We start from the raw sequence: 22,544 nt of genomic DNA, 5'->3' as shown, positions 1-22,544 counted from the left end.
GAACCCTCTCTGCCTTAAAGCGAGCACATGTTGTGGAACGAGAAGATATCATGGTGGTAGCAGATGCCGAGCATCTTGTATTATCACCATTGCAAAGGCCGGGAAGAACTCCAGGGAAAGAAAAGATGGCGAAAAAGAGGCAGGTGAGCACGCGAGCAATGGGTTGCGTTATTTATGGGATATCTATCGGGGATAGCTATGCCACATACGTCGGCACCGCAGGGGACCTTGGAAGGGAGGAAAACATGCAGAGTGCTACTATTCCACGTCATTTATCTGTCCGGGCGCACGATGCTGATGATGACCGCCGATGACGAACTCGAACCTGCAAGGATTCTCAATGCAGATGCGTCCATGCTATATTCATTAAACAATCGAAATTTGGCCAAAAATGCCTGATGTTCTAACGTCTTGCCTGAGCGGTCGAAGAGACGACGTCCAACGTTGGGCTTTGCCTGTTCGTAAACCCACATGTATGATGGGTTTGACATCCTCACATCAGACAAGTCTTTGCCTGTCAAGTGATTCGTCTGCTCTTGAACGAAGTGAGCGATTATTTTCACCACACGATCGTGGTTTGTGAAGCAGTGCCCGCGGGGCCGGGGGGGGGGCTTTAATGAGAGCAGACGCTTACTCGGCACCCGGCCTCGGGCTTACTCATGAGTGGCTTGCGCCTACACCGCCCAGAGCTGCGTATTATCGAATGCTTGCGGGCGGCAGAAAAAGATGACCTCCGAACACCATGAAAATTCCCCGGACTTTACAGTAGTACCGGAGACAGCAAAATTTCGAAAAGCTCGAGCTTGTTTCCTGAAAGATTGATGCATGGATCTTTTGGCTACAGTAACAACTTATCTCTCGGCATAGAAAAAATGGCGCAAGACGACGACCTTATTCATACGCTCTCTGACGACGACGTCTCCGACGAGGAATTCGAGGATGCGCCCGAGTCACCGCCTCCTTCAACCTCAGCAAAGGCACAAGATAAGAAGCGAAAGCGCGAAACGAAAGAGCCAGCTATTCCTATCAAGAAGCAAAAGGAAGACAAAGATGAGGATCTCGACTCGGAATTTGAATTCGGACTAGAGGACCAAGCAGGGATCACGGAAGATCTGGACAACTGGGCCCTGAACGATGGTGCAGCGGCCACGAGCACCGGCGCGGACATTGAATCGATCATTGCCCGTCGACGGGCGAAAAATGGAGCGAATGAAAAGAAGCAGCAGGCAGAATCAGAGGATTCAGAAGACTCCGAAGAGGATGCCGACCTCGACGAGGATGACGTAGACCTCAGTGAGGACGAGCAGCTTGAAGGAGACGAAGACGAGGAGGAGGACGAAGATGTCGATGACGATCAAGAGGAGGAGGACGACGCGGGCGATGAGGAAGAAGAAGAGAATGTCGTGGCACGACCTGTTGCTCACCCGGATGATGTGGCTTCAGATGCAGGTTCGGATGAGGATGGAGAGGACGCAATTGAGACAGAAAAGCGCAATGCTTTCTTCGAAGCAGACACCGGCGCCAAACAAAGCATATCGACAGCGTTTCATGCCATGCATCTGTCTCGTCCTATCCTCAAAGGTCTCGCTGCGGTGGGCTTCGACAAACCAACACCAATTCAAGCAAAGACAATTCCTGTCGCGCTCGAGGGCAAAGATCTCGTCGGAGGTGCTGTGACCGGTTCAGGAAAGACTGGCGCTTTCCTCATTCCGATCCTGGAGCGTCTCTTGTTCCGTCCTAAGCGAACAGCGACCACCCGCGTTGTCATCCTCATGCCCACTCGTGAATTGGCTCTTCAGTGTTTCAATGTGGCGAAGAAACTGGCCAGCTTCACAGACATCACGTTTGGACAAGCAATCGGTGGTCTCAACTCTCGCGAGCAGGAGAAGCAATTGAAGTTGCGACCCGACATCGTCATTGCAACACCCGGTCGTTTCATCGATTTGGAACGTAACTCCGCATCCTTCGTGGTCAACACCATTGAGATTCTGGTACTGGACGAAGCCGATCGCATGCTTGAGGAGGGTTTCGCAGACGAGCTGAACGAGATCCTCTCTAAGATCCCTAAAAGCCGGCAAACTATGCTCTTCTCTGCCACCATGACTTCAAAAGTTGACGACCTCATTCGAGTTGGTCTGCAAAGACCCGTCAGGCTCCTGGTCGACGCGCAACGGCAGACTGTATCCGGTTTGGTGCAAGAATTCGTGCGCCTGCGACCTGGACGCGAGCAGAAACGTCTTGCCTACCTCATGCATCTGTGCGAAAAGATTTACACGGATCGCGCGATCATTTTCTTCCGACAGAAGAAAGAAGCACATCGCGTTCGTGTAATCTTCGCCCTGTGCGGCCTCAAAGCTGCCGAACTACACGGAAGCATGTCACAAGAGCAACGTATCAATGCCATCGAAGCCTTCCGCACAGGAACGGCCTCTTTCCTCCTCGCCACAGATCTCGCCTCGCGTGGTTTAGATATCAAGGGTATCGAGACAGTCATCAACTACGAAGCACCTCAAACCCACGAAATCTATCTCCATCGTGTCGGACGTACCGCCCGTGCCGGACGAACGGGTCGCTCATGCACTCTCGCCGCCGAGCCAGACCGCAAAGTCGTCAAAGCCGCCGTCAAGACCGGCAAAGCTCAAGGCGCCCAAATCCGGCAACGCACCATCGACGGCGGCGAGATTGACTCTTGGCACACTCGTCTCGAAGACCTCGAGTCCGAAGTCGAAGCCGTTCTCCGCGAGGAGAAAGAAGAGCGTGTCCTCCAACAAGTCGACCGCGATCTCAACCGCGCGGACAACATCGTCAAGTACGAGGACGAAATCAAAGCTCGACCCAAGAAGACATGGTTCGAGGGCCAAAAGGACAAACTCGCCGCGCGGGAGAAGGGTGGTGTTGCTCTCAACGGTCCGGCGTCGGGCGATGCCGATGGGAAACCCAAAGGCGATAAGAAGAAAAAATTGAGTAATAAGGAAAGGAAGAAGTTGGAAGCAACAGATGAGCGCAAAGCGGGCAGAGAGTGGAAGAAGGGCAAGTCGGAGAGGTTAAGTGGTGGAAAGATCGTTAAGCCTGGAAAGGGAGGCAAGGGAAAGCCAACAGCGAGGCCGGGAGCAAGGCCGGGAGCAAGGCCGGGAGCAAGGCCGGGAGCAAAGGGCAAACCGAGACCTCGACGATAAGTAGTTGCAGACAGCTTAATGATGAGGCAGCTATGTGCGACAACATCAAGATATGACGACTGAAACTTGCATTACTGTCGTACGGTTGTGACATCGAAATGCTTACACATGATCATTCTCTCGATTCTCATCTTACATTATTGCACAAGTGTAGCAAATACATCGCTGCTGGGGTAACGAAACGTGCTCCAAAAAATACCGCCATAACTGAAGTGAATGTCAGTCGACAGAAAAATACGCTGGAGACTCTGCTTGTGTCTGCTTGCAGCTAGGATAAGCAGGCAGAGCATGAGTCGTCCCACCCGTGAAAAGAGCGTGTGCGCGTTTGGAATGAAATTTTGCGACCAGTTTAGTATGGCCACTGTGGATTATGCTCCCGATCACTGTTGAATTCATCGTTCTGCCCGTTCTCATCACGAGTGTCTTCAAGTCGTCCAAAACTGCTTCCGATGGAATGAGGTGTACGAGACCTTCTCGGCATCGAGACATCGATCCAACTGTCCGAAGAAAGGAGCGCGGGCGAGGCGAATGGCGCCAACGTTCTCGAAATGCTCGACGAGGAGCGCTGGCTGGGAGAGGCATCGCCATTCTACTGCATGCCGTTCTGCTGCCGATTCGATTGGTTCAGGGCATTTTGCATTGCCGCAAATTGCTGGGTGAAGTCGTGTTGTTGTTGCCCGGCAGTGCCGAATTGCTGCTGCATGTTGTTCATGCCCATCATTCCCATGTTGCCCATTCCCATTGCCATGCCTTGAATCTGTGCGCTCGCTACAGGGTTCGTACCGCTCTGCTGTTGTTGCTGCTGCTGTAGCTGCTGCTGCTGGGCGTGTTGTTGTTGCTGAAGTAGCATGGCCTGCTGCTGTAGCTGCTGCATGTACTCCGGATTTCCTCCTGCGCCACCGGCCACAGTCTGACCGGTGCTTTGCGCGTGTTGTGCCTGTCTAGCCAACATTTGACTTCGTTGAGCCTGCTGCCTTTGCACCAGGAAAAACTTAGCATGTTGACTGAGCATTTGCTGAGGTATTTGAGATATGTTTCCGAATTGCTGGACCAGTTGTTGGACTTCGCGCTGTCCCTGTTGCAACTGTTGCTGCCGCAGCTGCTCATTCATACCACTCGCCTGCGCCTGCGCCTGCGCCTGCGCTTGTGCGAGAGCTTGAGCCTGAGCCACTTGTTGTGCTCCTTGAAGCCCGGCATTGGGGTTGGCAGCCTGCAATCTCTGCGCGTTCAACGTGGCCCGCTGCTGCATATGACGACTGAGAATCATGCGTGCTTGATTTTGAGCTTGTGGATTACTGGGGTCATTAGCTTGCGCTATCAGCATCTGCTGATTCTGGAGATTGCGATTCATGACCATCTGAATTTGCTGTGGGGTCATGGGACTCTGCTCAAGGCCTGGAGTTCCCGGACCCACGTTTCCACGGTTAATCATGCTCTGCTTTTGATGCTGCATCATGAGCAACTGTTCTGGCGTGAAGCGATTTGCGGCTATTATGTTCGGCATGGCAGCACCGGGCACAACGGGCGTTCCAGGTACTGGACTTGCTTGTGTCGCGCGCGGTGTCTGGGATACGGCTCGGTTTGCCATTGTCTGAGCTTGCATGCTTGGAGTGCCTTGAGGGACCGGTGGCGTGCCGTGTCGACTAGCGACTTGCTGCTGGCTAGCCTGGCGTACCATGGGATGCGGCATTGTTGCTGACGCAGGCCTCGGTGGACTACCTGCGGCTTGACTCGCAGCACTCGCGGGGAAGCCCTGCGGCATCATTGGAGATGAATTGACCATGGGTGTTTGCTGCCTGACGATCGGGCTGTTCTGAGCGACCATACCATGTTGAAGATTGCTTTGATGTTGAGCAAGCAGATTGTTTTGAGCTGTTTGTGCTGCGAGAGCATGATTCATCTGGGCTTGCTGTTGTTGCTGCGCCGCCATGACCTGGGCCTGGGCTTGCTTGGCCTGACTAGCTGCAAGAGCATGTGCTTGCTGCGCTGCCTTCTGAACGCGCGCATCGGCTGTCCTCTGCATAAGAGTTTGTCGGCGTCGCTCCTCTTCTTCTTTTTGCTGCTGTTGTCGTTGTAGGTTCTCTGCGTGAGCTTCTTCTTGTTGCCGTCGTTTAGCGGCTGCTTGCGCTTCCTCGGCTTTCTTGAGCGTTTCCTGCTCTGCGATCTTCTCCTTTGCCATCTGTATGGTTTTGAATCGTGAGATTCCGAGTGATGCGGCAGCGCCCTGACTCTCACTGGTAGTAGCGCCAGCTCCTACCGAAGGTTTGATACGTTCGTCCATCATGAGCATTCTGCGCTCAGCCTCTGCTGCTTGCGCATCGTCCGCGGCCATCTGCGCGGTAGTTCTCTTCCGGACCTTCGGCGAAGGCGGTTTGTTGTCATGCAAGGGGTTCGAAAGAAGATCCAATACTTTCTGTGCTTGCTCGGGATGGCTCACAGGCTCCAGAAACAAGGGAGGCTCAGTGTATAAGAGCAGTTTTGCTTCGAATTCGTATGCGTTCTGTGCGTCCACAATCATTCTATTGCCGGCAGCAGGGGATGTACGCGATGCTCCCGAAGTCACGGCATTCGATGGCGTAGATTGCTCCGCGCTCGATCCCAAGAGATCGACGGCGCGTGTCCTCGCGGCAAGCTCGATTTCTTTATGCCTGGATAGTGTGGTCGGGTGTAGGACTATCGTCGAGACGTGAGGACCGCTCTGCTCTTTGCTTCCTTTGCGCTGTTCCGATTTTGTCGCTTCTTGGGTCGCGGGTTTATTCGTGGCATCCTCGACTTTGGCTGCTTGTGGGTATGGCGCGAAAGGGGATGGAGTGATATAGTTCGTGAAGTTGTTCATGGAGAACTTGGTCTGGTCGTTCCCAATAGCCGAATCTGGCCTTGCTTTGTCCTTGCCATTAAATTGTCTGTGGTTGTGGACCTCTACAATGAGACAACCATCATAGAAAGGCACGCGCGCGTCCAGAAGCTCTTCCATGAGGCCATGAGGTATTGTCTGCTGGCGCAAGTGCTGAACAACGAATCGCATGGGCGAGTCGTATGCCCAACTGCCCTCCTGGTTTTCAAAGCGGAAATATGTCTGATGCAGATGGACAGTCATCGAGACTGGCTTGCCCTTGTATTTATTCAAGATGTAATCCTGCGTGCGAACATGGGGCTCAACAGTAAGCTTCCTTCTCTTATTACTGGGCTGCCCTTGGCCCATCGAAGCCGATCCATGTCCATTGGTCTTTTCTGAGTTTGCAGTGCCTCCTTTGACACCTCCGGTACGTGGCACACCATCGCGACGATTACGTGCGACCTGCACAGGTCGAGCCGCCGCGGCCGCAGCCATTTCAGCAACCTTCGTAGGCGGTCGTGCGCGGCGTACAAGAACCCAGCTGTGCCGAGAGCCTAGATTGACATGCCTGATACAATTTTGCTGTGAATGACCGTATCTTTCTTCCCCCTGTACGACGGATCAACCGGTGCCCTGCTAGATGACGCGCAGGGCTATGCACAACGTGGATTCCGCTCGAGGTGAGCGCGGCGGTTCGGCGAAAGTGACCGAAGGTGCGCAGATCTCCGCAGTCAATTAAAGGGTTGAAGAGCAGGATATGCACCTTGCAAGTTATGGGCGTGTGTGTTGTGAACGTAGTTGTGGAATGATGTGTAGTTCGGCAATGATGTGACGGCGGAGTCGACCTGCAGATCGAAAGGCGTCAGGTTGTTAGGTCTTGGGGCTTGTCGCGTGTGGGGATCCCGGGGATCCCGCTGGCGCAAACCTTTGAAGTCTATTCTTGGTTATGTAAGCATTTATTTGGTCACCATTGGTGCCTCTGGGCAAACAGGACGCTCAAGCACTGACAACTCGAAATGCTTTGTCAATTCCCAACTATCATATGATGATACTGATGCTCACGGGGGCTCACTGAGACAGCTTCTATTTGTGCTTGTCCCGATGCTTCTCACCATCGATTGCTCTTGGCCCACTGGTTGGTCAAAGTCCATCTGACTTTCAAAACAAGGAGAACGTTGCTGCATGTATCAGAGTTTGCTCAGCACAAGACTTGACAGACGGAACAACGACCATGAATTTCACTTTAGCGCTTCGAAGCGGATGATTATGCCTAGTTTTAATGGAAGCTTGAGCCGAACACCTCATCTATCCACCACGACCCTCTCTTCGCGAACATTGTCGCCGCATATAAGGACCGATGGGTCCTCCGTATCATACACACATAGTCGGCCCGAATCATGCCTCGCCGCGAGTACTTTACGAACTTGAGGCATCGTCAAGCCGTCTTTCTGGCTGGACCCATATTTTCCCATCGCACCCGATATATGCAGTAATCCAACTGTGTCAAGTGAGTATGCGCAGGCACTGGCTTTCCGTCGATGTTGCCAGGGCGGGTCCATTGGGAAATTTCCAGCCCGCTATCGTCGTCAATCACCCAATCGCCTATCATCTTTTGCTTCGTCTTTATACGTCTGATGATGTTCTCGAGCTGGTCAACCTTCTCGCGCGAGCTGCGCAGCGTCTCAAGGTCTAGAATGAAGTGCTCGGCGCTCTTCAATGCAGGTCTGTCAAGCAGCCGACGGATGCAGTCGTCTTGAATTGACAATGGGCGATTACGCTCCCAACACCACCAATCTGTGTGCCTTATTGTCATCTTGACCTCCGAAGGCCAAGCAAAGCTCGTATGATCCATCTCAGCACCATCAAACACCATGTTGGCCCACATGTCTTGCTCCAACCAGAACACCTGTGCGAATATATGAATGCCTTTCAAGTTCACGCGATTGTTCACGGTCAGACGATTCATAAGTTTGAGGAACCGCTTTTCGTCGCGCAGGCCATCATCCTTTTCGTCAGATCTATTCCTTCGCGTCCACTCTGGTTGCCTCTCCTCATTTCGCATCCAGAATGTAGGTTCTGCAAGTTGCAAAGGGAGGTGATTCGCCTCAATCCATGCCCTTCGACAAGTGTAGAGTAAACTCGTGCAGCTTTTGTTTCTCGCATTGTGTCCCGGACGATAGTAATAGTCGGTAGTTTTATAAGGACAAGCCGGATCTTCGTAAGGCATGCATACCTGTTGGTATCAGTTATTGTATTTCAGTAAGACTTTCAATTCAAAGATACCAATCGAAAAATCTCGTGTCGAACTTCTCGCGGCACTATAGAGAACAGAAGCGACTGCTCTTGCATGTTGCACGCCGCAAATGCTTCGGACGAATATTCCACAGGCAGGACAACCATGATTACTGAGATGGCTGAGCAGAACGATCATGTCAAGTTCAAAGCACGTCATGGTTGGAATTAAGTGATGAGGCAAAGATTAGCCTCAAAGCTAGTGAGCCACTGCAAGCTCGGCTGAGACATGACCATCATCGACCAATACCATTATTGCACCTCGGTCGAATAGGCGCTTCGGTATCATTTTGAATAGACCAAGGCTCAGAACGACATTGCAGTCAATTGAAGCGACTTGGACCACTGGTCTGAAAGTGCTTCGCACGTTCGGCGATTTTGATCGCAGGGAAGAAAGGATGGACACAGGTCAGGCAACCAGTGAGAGCGCGGTGCCATTTTATCGTTTCATAGTCATCATCAACCACAGGCGCAGTCGAGTTTTGGTGTTCAATAATTTTATTGCAAACAGCTACAGCGCCGCGCTATGCCCTTGTTATAATCCTCGTGCAACCATGGAACTCGTAGCATCTGAGCGCAATCAATAAAAGAAACCAATGACCTTGCCAGCGACGTGCTTTCTTCGGGCCTCCTCGTGGTCCATAATACCAGCGGAGGTGGTGAGGACGATGTGACCGAATTGACGAGCGGGAAGGAGCTTGACGACCCACTTCTCGAGGTCGCGGAGCTGGACGTTGTAACGAGGGCTGATGACACCAGTCTTGTTGAGGCTGCGCATGGGTCAGTACCTTGAAAATGAAGTAAGGACAGTCCGTGGTGCATACCGGCCGTTGAGCTGAATCACAATCTTTCCGTTGCGGTGGTCATCGACCTCCTCGAATTCGCCAATGTAGCCTGTGCACTCATGTCAGAGATGTTGCGAATGATTAAACGTGTTTTTTCAGTCGTCATCCAAAGACGTGTAAGATCTTCGCTATGCTCATTCTTCCGAGAACTTAAAGGGCGTTGGTCGTGGGATATTGAGACCATTGCCTAGTTATCAACCCGGGTTCTTGTCCTTGTGTCCGTCCTTTCATTGTCCTCCTTTTTCGCGAAGAAACAGACTATGAAGACTGTTGAAAGCGATGCGACTTACCGTGCTTTTGCATGACACCAAGGAATTTGACGATGACTTTGGAGCTCGGTCGGATCAGGACCTGGCGCTTTCCGGTCTTCTCGGCGTTGTTGATGGCGTTAAGCGCATCGTTGAGAACAGAGGTCTTCATTTTGAAAAAAAATTGGAGATTCTCAGGGCGCTACGGGCGGCTTGAGGTGTCTGTATTCTGCATGTTAGCCTCCAGCGCCATTTGAGCATAAAGAGTGCCCTGTGGTTCGCAGGACCAGAAAGGGTTCTTCAGCTCGCTAGACGAGGCGTTGCGGTATCATCGTTGCATTGAATGATGAGCGCAAACCATGGCTGCATGAAGGACACGATTTCTAGGAGTACCAACATACCTCAAATTGAATATGTAGCGAAGGGAGGATGATTTCGACACGAGAATGATCGTTGATGGCCTGGCTCGAAATTTGCAGAATATTGGTGTTCGCGCGCCAAGACTGCGCATGCGCGAGTCAGTGCGAGATTGAATGCACGGGCGCGCCCGCTCAGCACTGACTAATCAGCCCGATCCAGGTCGGGGCGGGGCCCGGAGTGCTGGACGGCCGCTCATGATTACCACTGTGTGCACCAAAGTAAAGATCGCAGCCAAGAAGGATGAAATGCACCGATAATAATTTGAAAAAACATCAAATAGATACAATCGGCTCTTTGCACAGCGTCCGATTGTCTGAGCTGCGAGAGTCGCGTGCGACGAATGACTGCTATCGTGGGGAGCCCTGAAGCGCATTGAATTTCCAAGGTTGTCCTGAATCCTGTACACTTTTTGGTACACACACACGGTACAGCGGGCGTCGAGCGTGGAGGGGAGAAAGACGAGGCGACTGACCCCACTATGAACCCTTGCAGAGTTGTGACATTATTATTAGAGGCTCGTCTCTTTTTTTCGCGCCGTTCTCCATTATTTTTTCTACCTCTTACAAATCTGCAAAGGCCACGCTACCGGCAATATGATTATCTACAAGGTGAGAATCGCATTGATCGGAGCAACACGGCTCAGTATTTCTTAATCAAGTTCGACACTCATTATGTAATAGGACATCATCACTGGCGACGAGTTGATCTCGGACTCATACGACCTCAAGGAGATCGACGGTGCCGTGTACGAAGCCGACTGCAAGAAGATCACCGTCGGTGTTGGTGACATTGACATTGGTGCCAACGCTTCCGCCGAAGAGGGTGGTGATGATGTCGACGATGGCGCCCAGACCGTGCTCGACGTCGTTCACTCTTTCCGATTGAACGAGACTCAATTCGACAAGAAGAGCTACTTGGTTCACCTCAAGGGCTACATGAAGGCCGTCAAGGAGGGCATGAAGAAGAAGGGTGCCAGCGACGAGGCTGTCACGGAGTTCGAGAAGGGCGCTTCAGCCTACGCCAAGAAGATCGTTGGCAACTTTAAGGACTACGAATTCCTCATTGGCGAGTCCATGAACCCCGATGGAATGTGAGTACCTTCGAATTTTCATTCATACACAAACATAACTGATCATGTGTAGGGTTATTTTGCTCAACTACCGCGAGGATGGTGTCACTCCCTTTGTTACCATCTGGAAGCACGGTCTTGTGGAAGAGAAGGTTTAAATTGAGGCTCGGACAAAGTTTTGCAACAGGAATGAAAACTGCGGCGGCTCCACTAACAGGCTGTGCGAGCTCGAGCCAGGCCATGTGTCGAATCATGATAGCTACGACCCCAAAATAATAGACTTCTTTCACAATTCTCCCTCCTCGAGCATCGAAATGCATGGAGACGCATGTGTTCTGCCGCGCTCCGCCGGGCGGTGGCGGATCAGCTGAGCAAACAGTAAGGCTTGGCCGAGATCTGTATGCGCCCTTCGTGATAGGCGTGATTTTCTTGCTTCTGCGCTTGCGCCGAAAATCTACTAAAGAAGTGGAATACTTTCCATTATCAAGTGAGTTTCGGAGCAGTAACACAATCTCCGGCAACGTGCACGACGCACGGACGTACCTGCATTCCAGCTAGCTACAGAACCACAGCATAGCCTGGCTGATGAGGAGAATGGCTTTTCTACTTGAAATAGCCGGTTTGCATCTTCGCCGCTCCATCATCTGTTCAGCCATCGAGACATTCGTGATTGTGACTCTCAATTTTGATACCCCAATGCCGATTTTATATGGCGCTGGCGCGGAACAAGCGTCGCGCGTCAGAAATGGTCGGCCCCGCGCTTCCGCCGGAAACTAACAAGAAAGGTCGTCGCGTGTTCGGTGCATGTGGAACAGATTGGGAAGAGTTCTGTGCTCAGGCGGCCATTCCCTCTGGACCACCTGGGCCAACGTCGCCTGATCAGACAAGATCTCAACTTGATTGGATCAAGCTCTTTCACCAACAGATCTTCTTCCTTGGAACTGATTCTGATCTGGAAGCCGCAAAATCCGAGGTCTTCCGATCTCTGGCCCAACACAAGTCGACAGACGCTCGGCAAGCTTACATTCGAGATGCATTCAGGGAAGCTGCCGAAAGGCTGCGGTGCAATCGCGACAAGGCAGGAATCACTAAAGCGTCGTCATTCGTGCAAAGTCCGCAGTCCAAGGTCGACAAGACTCAATCTCCGTCGAAACCCCTGAGACAGACACAATTAAACTTTGGTATCCTCAAGCCTCGAAAGGATCAGGCCAAACATGATGCTGGAGTACTTACAAATGCAATATCTCCTTCGAAGGAGACCTCCTTTGCCACGACTGTGAACACTTCGTTTTGGTCAAACGCACCCAGTAGCTCTGCAGAATCAGGGACCACCTTGGTCAATAGCAGCGACGACGATGACGCATTCGAGCCTATCCCGAGTCTATCCGAGGTCTCCAGGGTTGCATCAAGCTCTGCGAGAATGCGAGCCAGATTGCGAAATTTGCCGGATATCACTGTTCCATCAGATCATGACAAACCTTCTTCGCACACACTTGATCTTTTCATATCTTCGCTCGATTCGGACGACTTTCTCATGCTCGATCACCTAGCGAGTACAGCAGACGGTCAGAAACAGCGCCACACTGGATTCGTACGACTCGAACTTCCATTGATATCCGAGTATTCAAGATTGCCGTTCACTGTAAGGTGGGAAATGCAGCGCGTGCTACAGATCAAATCAGCGACGGGGAAACCCGCAATCACAGTACATGATCTCCAGCGTGAGTGGAAGCGACCCCGTACTCTGGAGACTCTTCGCGAGTTTGCCGATGACCGGAAGCTTCCCTTCGAGCCTGGATTTTCTGATGAGCAGCCAGGCAAATCTGAGCAAATAACCCTCAATGCTAAGCTTGAGCCAATACCAAGCGCTTCTGGTCCACTGTTTCAGATGGTGCTGCAGCCACCTATGCTTGAGAGAAGCTGTGACCTGCAAAGAAGGTTTGGTTGGGACAGTGTTTTATATGTGGACATTCCTTCGTTGCACAACCCGGTCGGCCATCACAAAGGCAGGCGGTTGGTAGAGCAGTTTTGTGCCACGTTCCGTGCTCCCTGGGATCTCATGAGCCGGAAATGGCAGTTGCTGAGCATTCAAGCCGTCAAGAAAAAATTGGCCGCAGGTTCTTTCACTCATCGACTAGTGCTCGTTGCTATCGACAATCACTCAGTGACGGAAATTTTTCAGTCGTTGCTCGAATACAACTCAAATTGTCACCAGCCAGCCGCGAAGCTTTACTCACGAATTGACCTTGCGGCTTCGCGAACAACCCCGATCATCAGACTTGAGCCAGGAGACATTGCCTATGATGTACCCGACAAGGTGGCAACCGAAGATCCTGAAGACACCAGACATCAAGACCCGAAGCTTCGAGATGTGTTTTGTGGAAAATTTGATCCGAAGATGGTCATGGACGATGGATGCTGTGTCATGTCAGCTTGGCTCGCGGCAAAAGTAGCTGATGTTGCAGGCTGTAACCTCGACAGGCGCGGGTTTCAAGCCCGTATCGCCGGAGCGAAAGGGGTGTGGATACCAAGCAGTGACCCTTTCCAAGCTGACCTTTCCAAGAAACCGTTGGGTCCTCATCTTCACATCAACAAGAGCCAGATCAAAGTTCGTCTACCTTCCCTTTTCACATGCGATCCTGCCTATTTGTACTTCAATTTGGTCAGGCCAAACGCTTCCGCACGACGCTCTATCCTGCATTTCGGATACCTGCCCATCCTTCTCGATCGCGGCGTAGAAAGGCAGACGATCATCGAAGTTGTAACAGTGCAAGAACAGGCAAAAGTGGATCGCATACTTCAGGCAGTGAAGGACGGTCCGGAAGCTGTACGTGCCTGGTTGGGCTCAAAGAATGATGTTTTTGAAGCTCGGAATCGAGAGCAGGGCATCGGACACGTGGCTGGGTTTCCCTTGCGCAAGGAAGAGCGCGTTGTTCAGATGCTCGAGGCCGGTTTTGAGCCAGCGGAAAACATATTTCTCGCTCAGGATTTGCAAGAGACCATTGGAGAGATCATGGACATTGAAAAGAAAAGCCTCAAAATCTCGCTTGGCCGGTCAACTACATTGCTAGGAGTACCGGACCCGAGGGGCTGTCTCCTTCCAGGAGAGGTGCACATTGTCTTCGCCGAACGGTTTGTTGACGACGTCAGTGGCGAGTCTTATCAGGTGCTTCACGGTCGAGACATTCTCATCGCACGAAGCCCAAGTCTGGGAAATTGGGATATCCAGCGAGTGAGGAGTGTCTTCAAACCTGAGCTCGCTCATTTGACTGATACTGTTGTATTTTCGACGCGGGGCGCTGTGCCACTCGCGAGTAAATTGAGTGGTGGAGATTACGATGGAGACACATTCTGGATCTGTTTCGAACCGAAACTTGTCAATCCTTTCAAGAACGCCCCGGTCCCATATCCGATCCCAGGATACGAAGAGCTAGGAATCACGAAGAAGAAGGAATTGCTATCAGACTACGTCTCTGATCCGACGTCCGACGCTCAATGGTGCAACTGGGCTCTGCAGATGGCATCGGCGCGCTTGGAGACCAACCTGCTGGGAGTGGTGACACTACTTCACGAGAATTTGATCTACGACCAAGGAAACATTGATTCCGACCAAGCTCGAAACCTCGTCTTTCTACACGACTATCTCGTCGACGCAGACAAGCAAGGTTACGAGTACTCCAACGACGCTTTCAAGAAATGGAAGTTAAAGACAGGAATTCCTATGGATCTTCCTGACCCAGAATACAGAAAATTTAAGAATGAGGATAGAACTGACTACCCCATTAAGGCTCCTGCAAAAGGTAACATCATCGACGCAATTATTTTTGAGGTTATTGGACCGATGCACAAGAGATGTGTGACAACAGTGCAAGAGCTCCTGGGCAAAGCGGAGAGCCACGACGTTCACCTTGGAACTTTCCATGACCAAATGGCCGGACAGACGGTTGATTACGCCGGAAACGTCGACTACAGTATACAAGAGGAGATCAAACACATCAAGAATTCTCTGAAAAGTGTGCGAGACGCCTATCAAACTGCTTTGGCGGGCAAGTCAGCCCATGCCGACTTCGTCGAGGGTGTCAAACACCTTCGCTCGCTCTATGATGCGATACAACCCCTTCAGCCCGATCACCCTGTCGCCCGGGAGTGGCTTCGTCGTCAGGGAACCGCCCTTAGCATTTGGGACAAATTGAAGGCATCGACACTGGCCAAATTTCACCACGACACCACAAAGCCGGGCAAACTGCTTTACAGCGTCGCAGGGCGTGAGTTGTGCGAGCTGAAGGCCTATCAGAAAGCTCAAGCAAGCATCGATCTTGGGATGAACGGAGCCGATGTCCCGCGAGTCGTTAACGCAAGACAATGGTCGCTGATGAAGCCTCGGAAGACCAAAACGCCCCTTGCGACGAATTTGAGTTGCTTGAAGGATCGCAGTGCCGATACTTGGGATGATGATATCCTGCTGAACGATATCGATGGTTTCGATGACGACGATTACGATGAGATATGATTCATGAACATTGTAGTGCAGAGATGCGAGACAGGAAATACCTGTACGGCGCGGTCAATCCACCCTATACGATTGACAGAGATATACTACGAACTGCGGCGAAGATCCGCATATGGCGGAGAACTGTAACATATAATCATTGGTGTGACAGTACGACGCGATAGCCAGACTAATAAACACGTGGATATATTTTGCATCGAATGCCAACACCGTCGGACAATTGGTCGTCGTCTGGGGTCATGCATGCTTTCGGGGGTGAGAGCAAACTCATAGAAGTGATGTACTGTGAAGGACAGACTAGGCATCCATCCTAAATATCATCCACGTTAGTACTTGAATTTGCTTCTCATATGCAAGAGATGAGTCTTTCATGGGGTATCTCATCATTGATATTTGTCCAGTACAGGAGTATATCCTGTTCAGGGAATCCGAGGAAACCTTGGAAGGGAGGAAAGAATGCGATGTCCATCCCCGAGGGTTCTTGGCACTGGCGCGTGCTGGGATGGGCGAACCAGTCGTCATTGTTGTGGAGCTCTACCTAGACCCAGGATTAATTAATAATAGTCCGAGCGGAAGAACTTCCAAGGTTGGAACCCATTATTTTTCAACTCTGCGACATCTCGGCTCGCTTGTCACACCCTGCCGGAAGTGGTCCACTGTCCTTACGTGAGGCTCGGCGCAATCTACTTTCCTTGCTCGTTGGAGACTGTTTCCTCTTCCTACTCTGTTACCAAAGACTTGACTGGAGCCGACCCGACAAATCTCACTGAATCCGGCAGCCTGTGGGAGAAAGTCGCAATGGTCTACTTACCCAGAACAGCAGCGTCCCTACTGGTGTTACCTGCTGTCATTAACGCAGTCTCGCTTGATTGCAAACACATCCGTGTTGACGGGCAATCCTTTCACTTCGACAAACTCGGCGGTCCGAAGGAGGTATACTTCCGCGAACATGATCCTCCAAACATCCAAAATACGACTTTTACCATCGACATCTGCGCAGCCTTGAAGATTGATGACAAAATTGAGCTCCAAAACCGATGCGACCCTGGCACTCGGATCTGTGCTATCAACAGGGAGTACCGACAGGGCGTGGAGCCCTTTATTAGCACCGTCATCCCGATTGCGGGTGACTACAGCACGCGGAATGGACGACACATCGATCCCATCTACACGCGACTAAACGGAAGCGATAGTCACTCTGACGCAAAGCTGGAGGGTGTCAGGGCGGAGCTGCACGGTGGACAGTACAAAGGGAAGGATCAAAAGGCTATCATCGAGTTCATCTGCGACAAGGAGATGGAAGGCAACGAAGGTTTCAAGACAGAGGCGTCTGTACGGAGGCGACAAGAGCGCGTCAGCGAGGACGATGGCGGAGATGAAGACAAGGAGGATCCTCTCCCGGATCTCAACGAAGGCAAGGCGATCCAATTCGTCAGCTTTGGTCCTGAGCGCGACGGCAAGGTCGGCGTCCTCCGCCTGACGTGGAAGACGAAATACGCTTGCGAAAGCCAGGCGGGCGAAGAACCCGACGGCGACGACAAACACGATGGCGAAGGCAAGAAGAGCAGCGGATGGGGATTCTTCACCTGGTTCCTAATCATTGCATTCTTGCTCGCTGCGGCATACATCATCTTTGGCTCATGGCTGAATTACAACCGATATGGAGCGCGTGGTTGGGATCTGATACCTCATGGCGATACGATCCGCGACTTGCCTTATATCCTCAAGGACTGGTTCAGCGGGATCGCTGGAAGATTTGGCGGTAGCGATGGTTCACGGGGCGGTTACAGCGCTGTGTGAGCGTATCCAGCGCTCCGATTTCTCCTGTGGCCATTTTATTCTGAGGGACGTTGCTCAATCGGTATCTGCACTTTCATTATCGAAGTGTAAATTTCTGGGCTGGGCGTAGAAGGATGACATTTGCTAACATAGCGTAGCGCACTGTGATAATAATATTTTTGCACAACAGCTCGCATGAGCGGTTACGACGAACCGACCTCGAGACTCGTGTGACTGTCATCTTGACCAAATCGAAGATTGCCCGTGGGTTGTAGTGAGGAGCGTTCCGCGCTGCTCAATCTGAAGCATTTGTCTGTACGAGTGATCCGTCGACATTGGGGATCTCCTATACTTGCCGCAACATAATTGTAGAGAGAGGAAGTCAACCGCCATCAAGCGGAAGATCACACTCCTATTTGCATTCACCATACGACACGGCAGGCCCTTTCACACAAATCAATGTCATCTCGGCAACCTTAGACTTATGTGTATATCACAGCCATTGCTGTGCCTCTACGTAGGTGAACGCGCTGGTCAATGCCGATCACGATGATGCACAATGCAGCATTTTCGATTCGCTCAGTGACGTGCGTCCGTGCTGGCACGCGCTTAGTTAGGACTTTATACCTGATTTATGAACAACAAGACTTGGTACCTAAGAAGAAGTGAATAAAGCTTGTTGACGATCTGAAATCAAGGTGCCCAAGCCAGCACAGCACGTCCTTTCCTTTCAACGGCGGCCATACTTCTACATAAGTAGGAATACGTGAGGATCCAACCTTCGCACACATCACTCTTCCACTGCTATTGCATCGGAGGTCATCGATTGCTCGTTGCGACATCCAGTTCTGACCATCATCATTGCCCAACTCCTCGCGGACTTATAACAATACTAAATTGTCCGACAACCGTTGTCCTCATCATTTGAGGTGTGAACAAGAACGTCCTCGTTCTCCAAGATAGCAGCAGACATGGCGGCAGTTCACCTATCGAAGTTGGCAGCTAATGCTACCAATCTCGCAGCTACCATGAACCCATACTACCCCATTGGGTCTGAAATCCCCGGCTATGTTGCAAACAAGTCAAGCGTGTTGGAGCTTCTGGGCATCTTCTTCAGCGCCTGCATTATCCTCTTCACGGCAACATACTTCGTTGCCAAGCGCGTCCAGCCCAATCTCAATGGCAACGAATTGATCACCATCATGTGGTTCGTCCTCTCCGGAACGATCCACATCTTCTTCGAGGGGTACTACGCCGCCAACTTCCAGACCCTGGGCTCCAAGCAGACTCTGATAGGACAGATGTGGAAGGAGTACGCGTTCTCGGATTCGAGGTACCTCACCCAGGACGCGCTGGTTTTGTGTGTGGAGTCCGTGACTGCCATGTTCTGGGGTCCAGGTTGCCTGCTCATGGCGGCACTGATCATACTGCGCAACCCGTTCCGCTACCCTGTGCAAATGATCGTTTCCATGGGCCAGTTTTACGGCGACATCCTTTACTACGCAACCAGCTTATTTGAGCTCTATGTGGCTGGCAAGAGCTACTCGCGACCTGAGCCTTTCTATTTCTGGTTCTACTTTGTCTTGATGAACGCTTTCTGGATTGTTATTCCTGGCGGTAAGTTTCGTGCAAGCATTCGCCTTCATATGGCAGCTGACATTGGGATGTAGCTCTCATTTACCAAAGCGCCGTTCGCATGGCCTCAGCGATCGACATCGTTCAAAAACAGCAAGCGGGAAAGAAGGCGAAATGATCATGGAAGGCCATCTCTCGTAGAGATCACACGGGGCTCTCGACGCGTCTCATCCCCACCAGTGAAACCTTGCTCGTGCGGTGAACAAGTGGCTGGCAGGCTGGTCACCTCTTGCACATGCATTCAACATCATATGATGAATCACTTCTATGAAAACCTTTCTTCAAAAAGTAATTTTTATAATCAATGAAACCCTGCGACAATGTTTCCATTGTCGTCGAGCTTTCGCGTTTGTTGGGCAAGGTGCGAAGTCACCTGCGCGCATGCCACGGTGAGGTTACAACCCCTACATGGGTGGTGCACTTGCAACTTGCCGCCTTTGGTCTCGTGGCAGTACCTCCCTTGTTCAGCATACGATTCCACGACGGTAAGCACGACACAAGTGCAAATCGCGCGTTTGAGCATGTATCCAAGCATGCAACTCGGACATAAATAGAGTCCTGTCACAGTCGCCTGAACGTCTCTCACCGCCGACCTCTTTGCGCAGCTGGCCTGCCTCAATCCTATTCCTTCGATTCCATCATTCATTCGATGCGGGGGCGCATATGACCCTTGTCCTATAATCCAGCTGCCCCTATTCCCAGCGGTGCAGGAAAAGCGCCTTCACAGCAGCGAGCGCTTGACCCCTTCGCCTTGCTGGATCCTCTGTCCTCATTGGAACGATCATGCGAAGTTCGATGAGCCTGGCATGGCTAGCCATGATGGCAATGCTATCGACCCAACGAAGTCTCGCTGAACACCACATGAGTCGCCCTGTGGTTTCCCGCCAGAACTCGGGCTCCGATGTATCCTTGACGATCTCCAACTGGTGTGCTGAGACCATCTGGCCTGGAATCGTGACTCAAGGCGGACATGGTCCAACGGCCACAGGCTTCGAGTTGAGTCCCCGAGCCAATCGGACACTCCAGGTTGGCGGTGATTGGCAGGGTCGCGTTTGGGGCCGAACAAATTGCACTTTCAACAGTGGTCAGAACAAGGCCAGCTGCACAACTGGCGAATGCGGACAGCTCGTGTGCCATCAAGCAGGCAATCCGCCAGCGACATTGGCAGAGTTCACCATGAACGGGGGGCAAAGTCAGACCTTCTACGACATCAGTCTTGTAGACGGCTACAATCTACCCATGGCCATCGTTCTCCTCCCAAATGGCGGGAGCACATCCAGCGGCAGTGCGTCCAACCCGTCTTGCGTTGGGAGCTTGCAGGGCTTCGTTGCTTCGTCAAGCTACAATCCCTACAGCAACGGCCAGGTTTTCCTTGGGACAACTTCTTCGGACCCGCTGCCATTCGACAAGGAGGTCACTGCCTCAAGCTTATCAAGCTGGTGTCCCTGGGACCTACAGGTCGCACCGCCGCTCGCGCCCGGCGATGGCGTCTATCCTTACCCTGAGACGAACATACAGCGACCAGCTTTCGCTCCTTGTCTGTCAGCTTGTGCCAAATACAACAGCCCACAATATTGCTGCACTGGGCAGTACGATGGACCACACAAGTGCGCCGCAAACTATTATGCCAAGGCCGCGAAGGATATCTGTCCGGATGCTTATTCCTACGCCTATGACGATCAAGACAGCACGTTCATTGTGCCGACTGGCGATAGCTTTCAGGTCATCTTTTGTCCTGGTGGTCGGAGCACAAACATCATTGCGTCGAAATGAGTCGATCTCAAGATGGTGGATCTGAACTATCGTTTGCTGTTGGCGTTCATCCGGAAGAACAACGAGAACTGCAGCATACCATGTACTCTGATGACTTCGATAAACTGCTCAGCAGCTGTATGAGATCGCAGATAGCTTCAATCGGATGATAGACGGCTTGTACGCATGGATAGTAGGAAGCAGCGTAATCGTGATCATTCATGTCCCATAGTGAGCTCGTTTATCATGTGATGCAAAGACATCGTGAAGCTTGCCACAAAAGACCCAATGGTTACATTACCAAAACGCCGAGCCTTGGGCACCGAAATTCCAAGAGTCACTAGAATTGATCTGCCCACCTTTGTTAGCATTTTGCAATGGGTCGAGACTGCCGCACATCACACGAAACACTCACCCAGAGTCATGCTTATTGAGACATCGGTATTCTCCACCATCTTTGTGAATTCCTCGAAGCTGATCTTCCCATCGTGATCGAGGTCCGCCTCCATGATGGTTTTATCCACAATCTGCTGCAATTGTTGGTCCTTCAGGTTGCTCCCCACCATCATCTTCAGGACGATGAACAGCTCGCCGTTGCTGATGAAGCCGTCCCGATCGATATCGTAGACCTTGAATGCAAACCGCAGCTTCTCTTCCTTATTGCCCTTGGAGCTGAATGCGCTAAGGCCCGACACAAACTCTTGAAAGTCGACATCGCCGCCACCATCCTCGTCGAAGATGGCAATCATGCGCGTCGCCAGAGGGTTGGACGAGACCTGAGGGAGGGAGAGGAATTCATCGCGCTCGATTGTGCCGTTGTTGTCCTTTTGTGATATCTTGTCAGCTCTTGTCCTTTAACCATGCGCTAATTTAACGATTCGCCAGATCTCTTACCTTGTCAAGCTTCATAAACCGCTTGCGGAGTCTTTCGACTTCATCGCGATCGACTAAATTGTAATGCTCGGGTTAGCGCACGAGGCCAGCTTTTCTGCGTTCTTCACGAGCGCTGAGCCTGTCGGCTCCGGAGAAATTCGGTGTTGAGGCCGCATGGCTGTTCGTGAGGACGACATACAGTTGCTGCTCTGTACTATGTTGTCCAACATCTTGAGATTCTTGTGTAGTTGCCCCTCTAACGGTAGATTGTCGCAAGGGAAGTTGATAATGCCTATCGCTGCCTTAGGCCCGAATTGGACCCTGTGCCTGTGCCGCTGGCGCGGGTGGCTATTGTTCTTATCTCCACTCGGCCATTTCTAACGAGCTGTACCAACATGCAAGGCACGTGCTCGCCCACCCAAGTCACGTCCGAAAGAATAAACTGAAGATGGCGAGCATGAGGAAAGCTCGAGAAGAACTAGCAGCACCACCATGAGATCATTCTGTCGAAGATACAGATCTATTTCTGTTGAGGTTCCAAGCCTTCGTGTGACTCGCACATCACCGGCGTTCTTTCTCCAAGTCTCTTTACTACAGTACATAACGGCACGTAGCTCGATATACTGTATTAATAGAGATATCAAGTTGCCAATACTCAGTAAGAGGAGACTTTGCGTTCAGAGAGGGAAGCTCAAGTGAAGAAGCTGCGCTCGTTGCAAACTCGACGCCGATGGCGAGAGTTCCCATCATCTATCTTTTACGTTCGTGCAATCGCTCGTCACGGGCAACATCGAAGACACGAGCGACAGCGACCGGCATCAATTGCACAAGTGGCATGATGTGTCCGTGACTTCCAAAGTTGCTGTCTTGATGATCTATTTGCATGCAGGCCCTTCAAATCTTGGTAACTGCTGCAGCGAGCTTGTCCTGCCACTGTCTTTGAAGCTCTCGGATTGTGTCTGAACGAATTGGGCGATATCAGGACCAGTATTGGCGATATGAGGCGGTGTACCGCTGACGCATCTCTGGAAAACACTGCAGATCGAGATCAAGCCCAGCTGGCCGAGTCGCAACTCGAACAACATCCATCAACGCACAGAGACAGCGGT

At 51.7% G+C, this 22,544-nt stretch overlaps 10 protein-coding genes across 10 annotated transcripts; 6 read left to right on the top strand and 4 right to left on the bottom strand.

The window, feature by feature from the left end:
* The first annotated feature begins 812 nt into the window (after positions 1–812).
* Positions 813–3,362, top strand: K489DRAFT_383326 (DEAD-domain-containing protein). The gene has a single exon (XM_033605574.1). The coding sequence runs from the start codon at positions 873–875 to the stop codon at positions 3,174–3,176; it is 2,304 nt and encodes a 767-aa protein (XP_033456788.1). The 5' UTR covers positions 813–872; the 3' UTR covers positions 3,177–3,362.
* A 403-nt stretch (positions 3,363–3,765) lies between these two features.
* K489DRAFT_372999 (uncharacterized protein) lies at positions 3,766–6,507 on the bottom strand (the record flags this gene model as incomplete). The annotated part of the gene is made up of 1 exon (XM_033603385.1): positions 3,766–6,507. The coding sequence occupies one exon, from the start codon at positions 6,505–6,507 to the stop codon at positions 3,766–3,768; it is 2,742 nt and encodes a 913-aa protein (XP_033456787.1).
* Positions 6,508–7,225: 718 nt separating this feature from the next.
* K489DRAFT_343755 (uncharacterized protein) lies at positions 7,226–8,353 on the bottom strand. The gene has a single exon (XM_033602307.1). It carries the CDS (start codon positions 8,237–8,239, stop codon positions 7,448–7,450), a length of 792 nt encoding a protein of 263 aa, XP_033456786.1. The 5' UTR covers positions 8,240–8,353; the 3' UTR covers positions 7,226–7,447.
* A 295-nt stretch (positions 8,354–8,648) lies between these two features.
* Positions 8,649–9,839, bottom strand: K489DRAFT_58068 (ribosomal protein S8). Its single transcript, XM_033608731.1, has 4 exons — positions 9,799–9,839; positions 9,440–9,619; positions 9,129–9,198; positions 8,649–9,074 (listed from the first exon to the last, which is right to left on the bottom strand). Exons 2-4 carry the CDS (start codon positions 9,567–9,569, stop codon positions 8,885–8,887), a joined length of 390 nt encoding a protein of 129 aa, XP_033456785.1. The 5' UTR covers positions 9,570–9,619; positions 9,799–9,839; the 3' UTR covers positions 8,649–8,884.
* A 315-nt stretch (positions 9,840–10,154) lies between these two features.
* K489DRAFT_383323 (microtubule/calcium-binding protein) lies at positions 10,155–11,188 on the top strand. The gene is made up of 3 exons (XM_033605573.1): positions 10,155–10,425; positions 10,498–10,907; positions 10,960–11,188. The coding sequence occupies exons 1-3, from the start codon at positions 10,411–10,413 to the stop codon at positions 11,042–11,044; spliced, it is 510 nt and encodes a 169-aa protein (XP_033456784.1). The 5' UTR covers positions 10,155–10,410; the 3' UTR covers positions 11,045–11,188.
* A 340-nt stretch (positions 11,189–11,528) lies between these two features.
* Positions 11,529–15,718, top strand: K489DRAFT_383322 (uncharacterized protein). The gene has a single exon (XM_033605572.1). The coding sequence runs from the start codon at positions 11,596–11,598 to the stop codon at positions 15,394–15,396; it is 3,801 nt and encodes a 1,266-aa protein (XP_033456783.1). The 5' UTR covers positions 11,529–11,595; the 3' UTR covers positions 15,397–15,718.
* Positions 15,719–15,948: 230 nt separating this feature from the next.
* K489DRAFT_383321 (uncharacterized protein) lies at positions 15,949–17,438 on the top strand. Its single transcript, XM_033605571.1, has one exon. The coding sequence runs from the start codon at positions 16,195–16,197 to the stop codon at positions 17,194–17,196; it is 1,002 nt and encodes a 333-aa protein (XP_033456782.1). The 5' UTR covers positions 15,949–16,194; the 3' UTR covers positions 17,197–17,438.
* A 765-nt stretch (positions 17,439–18,203) lies between these two features.
* On the top strand, positions 18,204–18,928 carry K489DRAFT_324878 (Emopamil-binding protein; the record flags this gene model as incomplete). Its single annotated transcript, XM_033601791.1, has 2 exons — positions 18,204–18,792; positions 18,846–18,928. The coding sequence occupies 2 exons, from the start codon at positions 18,204–18,206 to the stop codon at positions 18,926–18,928; spliced, it is 672 nt and encodes a 223-aa protein (XP_033456781.1).
* Positions 18,929–19,141: 213 nt separating this feature from the next.
* On the top strand, positions 19,142–20,740 carry K489DRAFT_383319 (Osmotin, thaumatin-like protein). Its single transcript, XM_033605570.1, has 2 exons — positions 19,142–20,609; positions 20,663–20,740. The coding sequence occupies exon 1, from the start codon at positions 19,627–19,629 to the stop codon at positions 20,581–20,583; it is 957 nt and encodes a 318-aa protein (XP_033456780.1). The 5' UTR covers positions 19,142–19,626; the 3' UTR covers positions 20,584–20,609; positions 20,663–20,740.
* Positions 20,741–20,960: 220 nt separating this feature from the next.
* K489DRAFT_325199 (calcineurin subunit B) lies at positions 20,961–21,665 on the bottom strand (the record flags this gene model as incomplete). Its single annotated transcript, XM_033601814.1, has 3 exons — positions 20,961–21,386; positions 21,457–21,509; positions 21,635–21,665. 3 exons carry the CDS (start codon positions 21,663–21,665, stop codon positions 20,961–20,963), a joined length of 510 nt encoding a protein of 169 aa, XP_033456779.1.
* Positions 21,666–22,544: the final 879 nt, after the last annotated feature.

The sequence above is a fragment of the Dissoconium aciculare genome (assembly GCF_010015565.1).
Source record: "Dissoconium aciculare CBS 342.82 unplaced genomic scaffold K489scaffold_12, whole genome shotgun sequence".
In the NCBI taxonomy this organism is placed as follows: Eukaryota; Fungi; Ascomycota; class Dothideomycetes; order Mycosphaerellales; family Dissoconiaceae; genus Dissoconium; species Dissoconium aciculare.
This window is presented reverse-complemented; position numbering and strand designations above follow the sequence as displayed.

Bases quoted from the DNA above. Each gene is read 5' to 3' on its own strand.
- K489DRAFT_383319 (XM_033605570.1), top strand. From the start codon at position 19,627: ATGATGGCAATGCTATCGACCCAACGAAGTCTCGCTGAACACCACATG.
- K489DRAFT_58068 (XM_033608731.1), bottom strand. From the start codon at position 9,569: ATGAAGACCTCTGTTCTCAACGATGCGCTTAACGCCATCAACAACGCC. The intron at 9,199-9,439 runs GTAAGTCGCATC...ATGAGTGCACAG, and splicing joins TGGTGTCATGCAAAAGCACG to GCTACATTGGCGAATTCGAG. The intron at 9,075-9,128 runs GTATGCACCACG...ACCCATGCGCAG, and splicing joins GTGATTCAGCTCAACGGCCG to CCTCAACAAGACTGGTGTCA.
- K489DRAFT_383326 (XM_033605574.1), top strand. From the start codon at position 873: ATGGCGCAAGACGACGACCTTATTCATACGCTCTCTGACGACGACGTC.
- K489DRAFT_383323 (XM_033605573.1), top strand. The intron at 10,908-10,959 runs GTGAGTACCTTC...GATCATGTGTAG, and splicing joins TCCATGAACCCCGATGGAAT to GGTTATTTTGCTCAACTACC.
- K489DRAFT_383321 (XM_033605571.1), top strand. From the start codon at position 16,195: ATGGTCTACTTACCCAGAACAGCAGCGTCCCTACTGGTGTTACCTGCT.
- K489DRAFT_343755 (XM_033602307.1), bottom strand. From the start codon at position 8,239: ATGCCTTACGAAGATCCGGCTTGTCCTTATAAAACTACCGACTATTAC.
- K489DRAFT_383322 (XM_033605572.1), top strand. From the start codon at position 11,596: ATGGCGCTGGCGCGGAACAAGCGTCGCGCGTCAGAAATGGTCGGCCCC.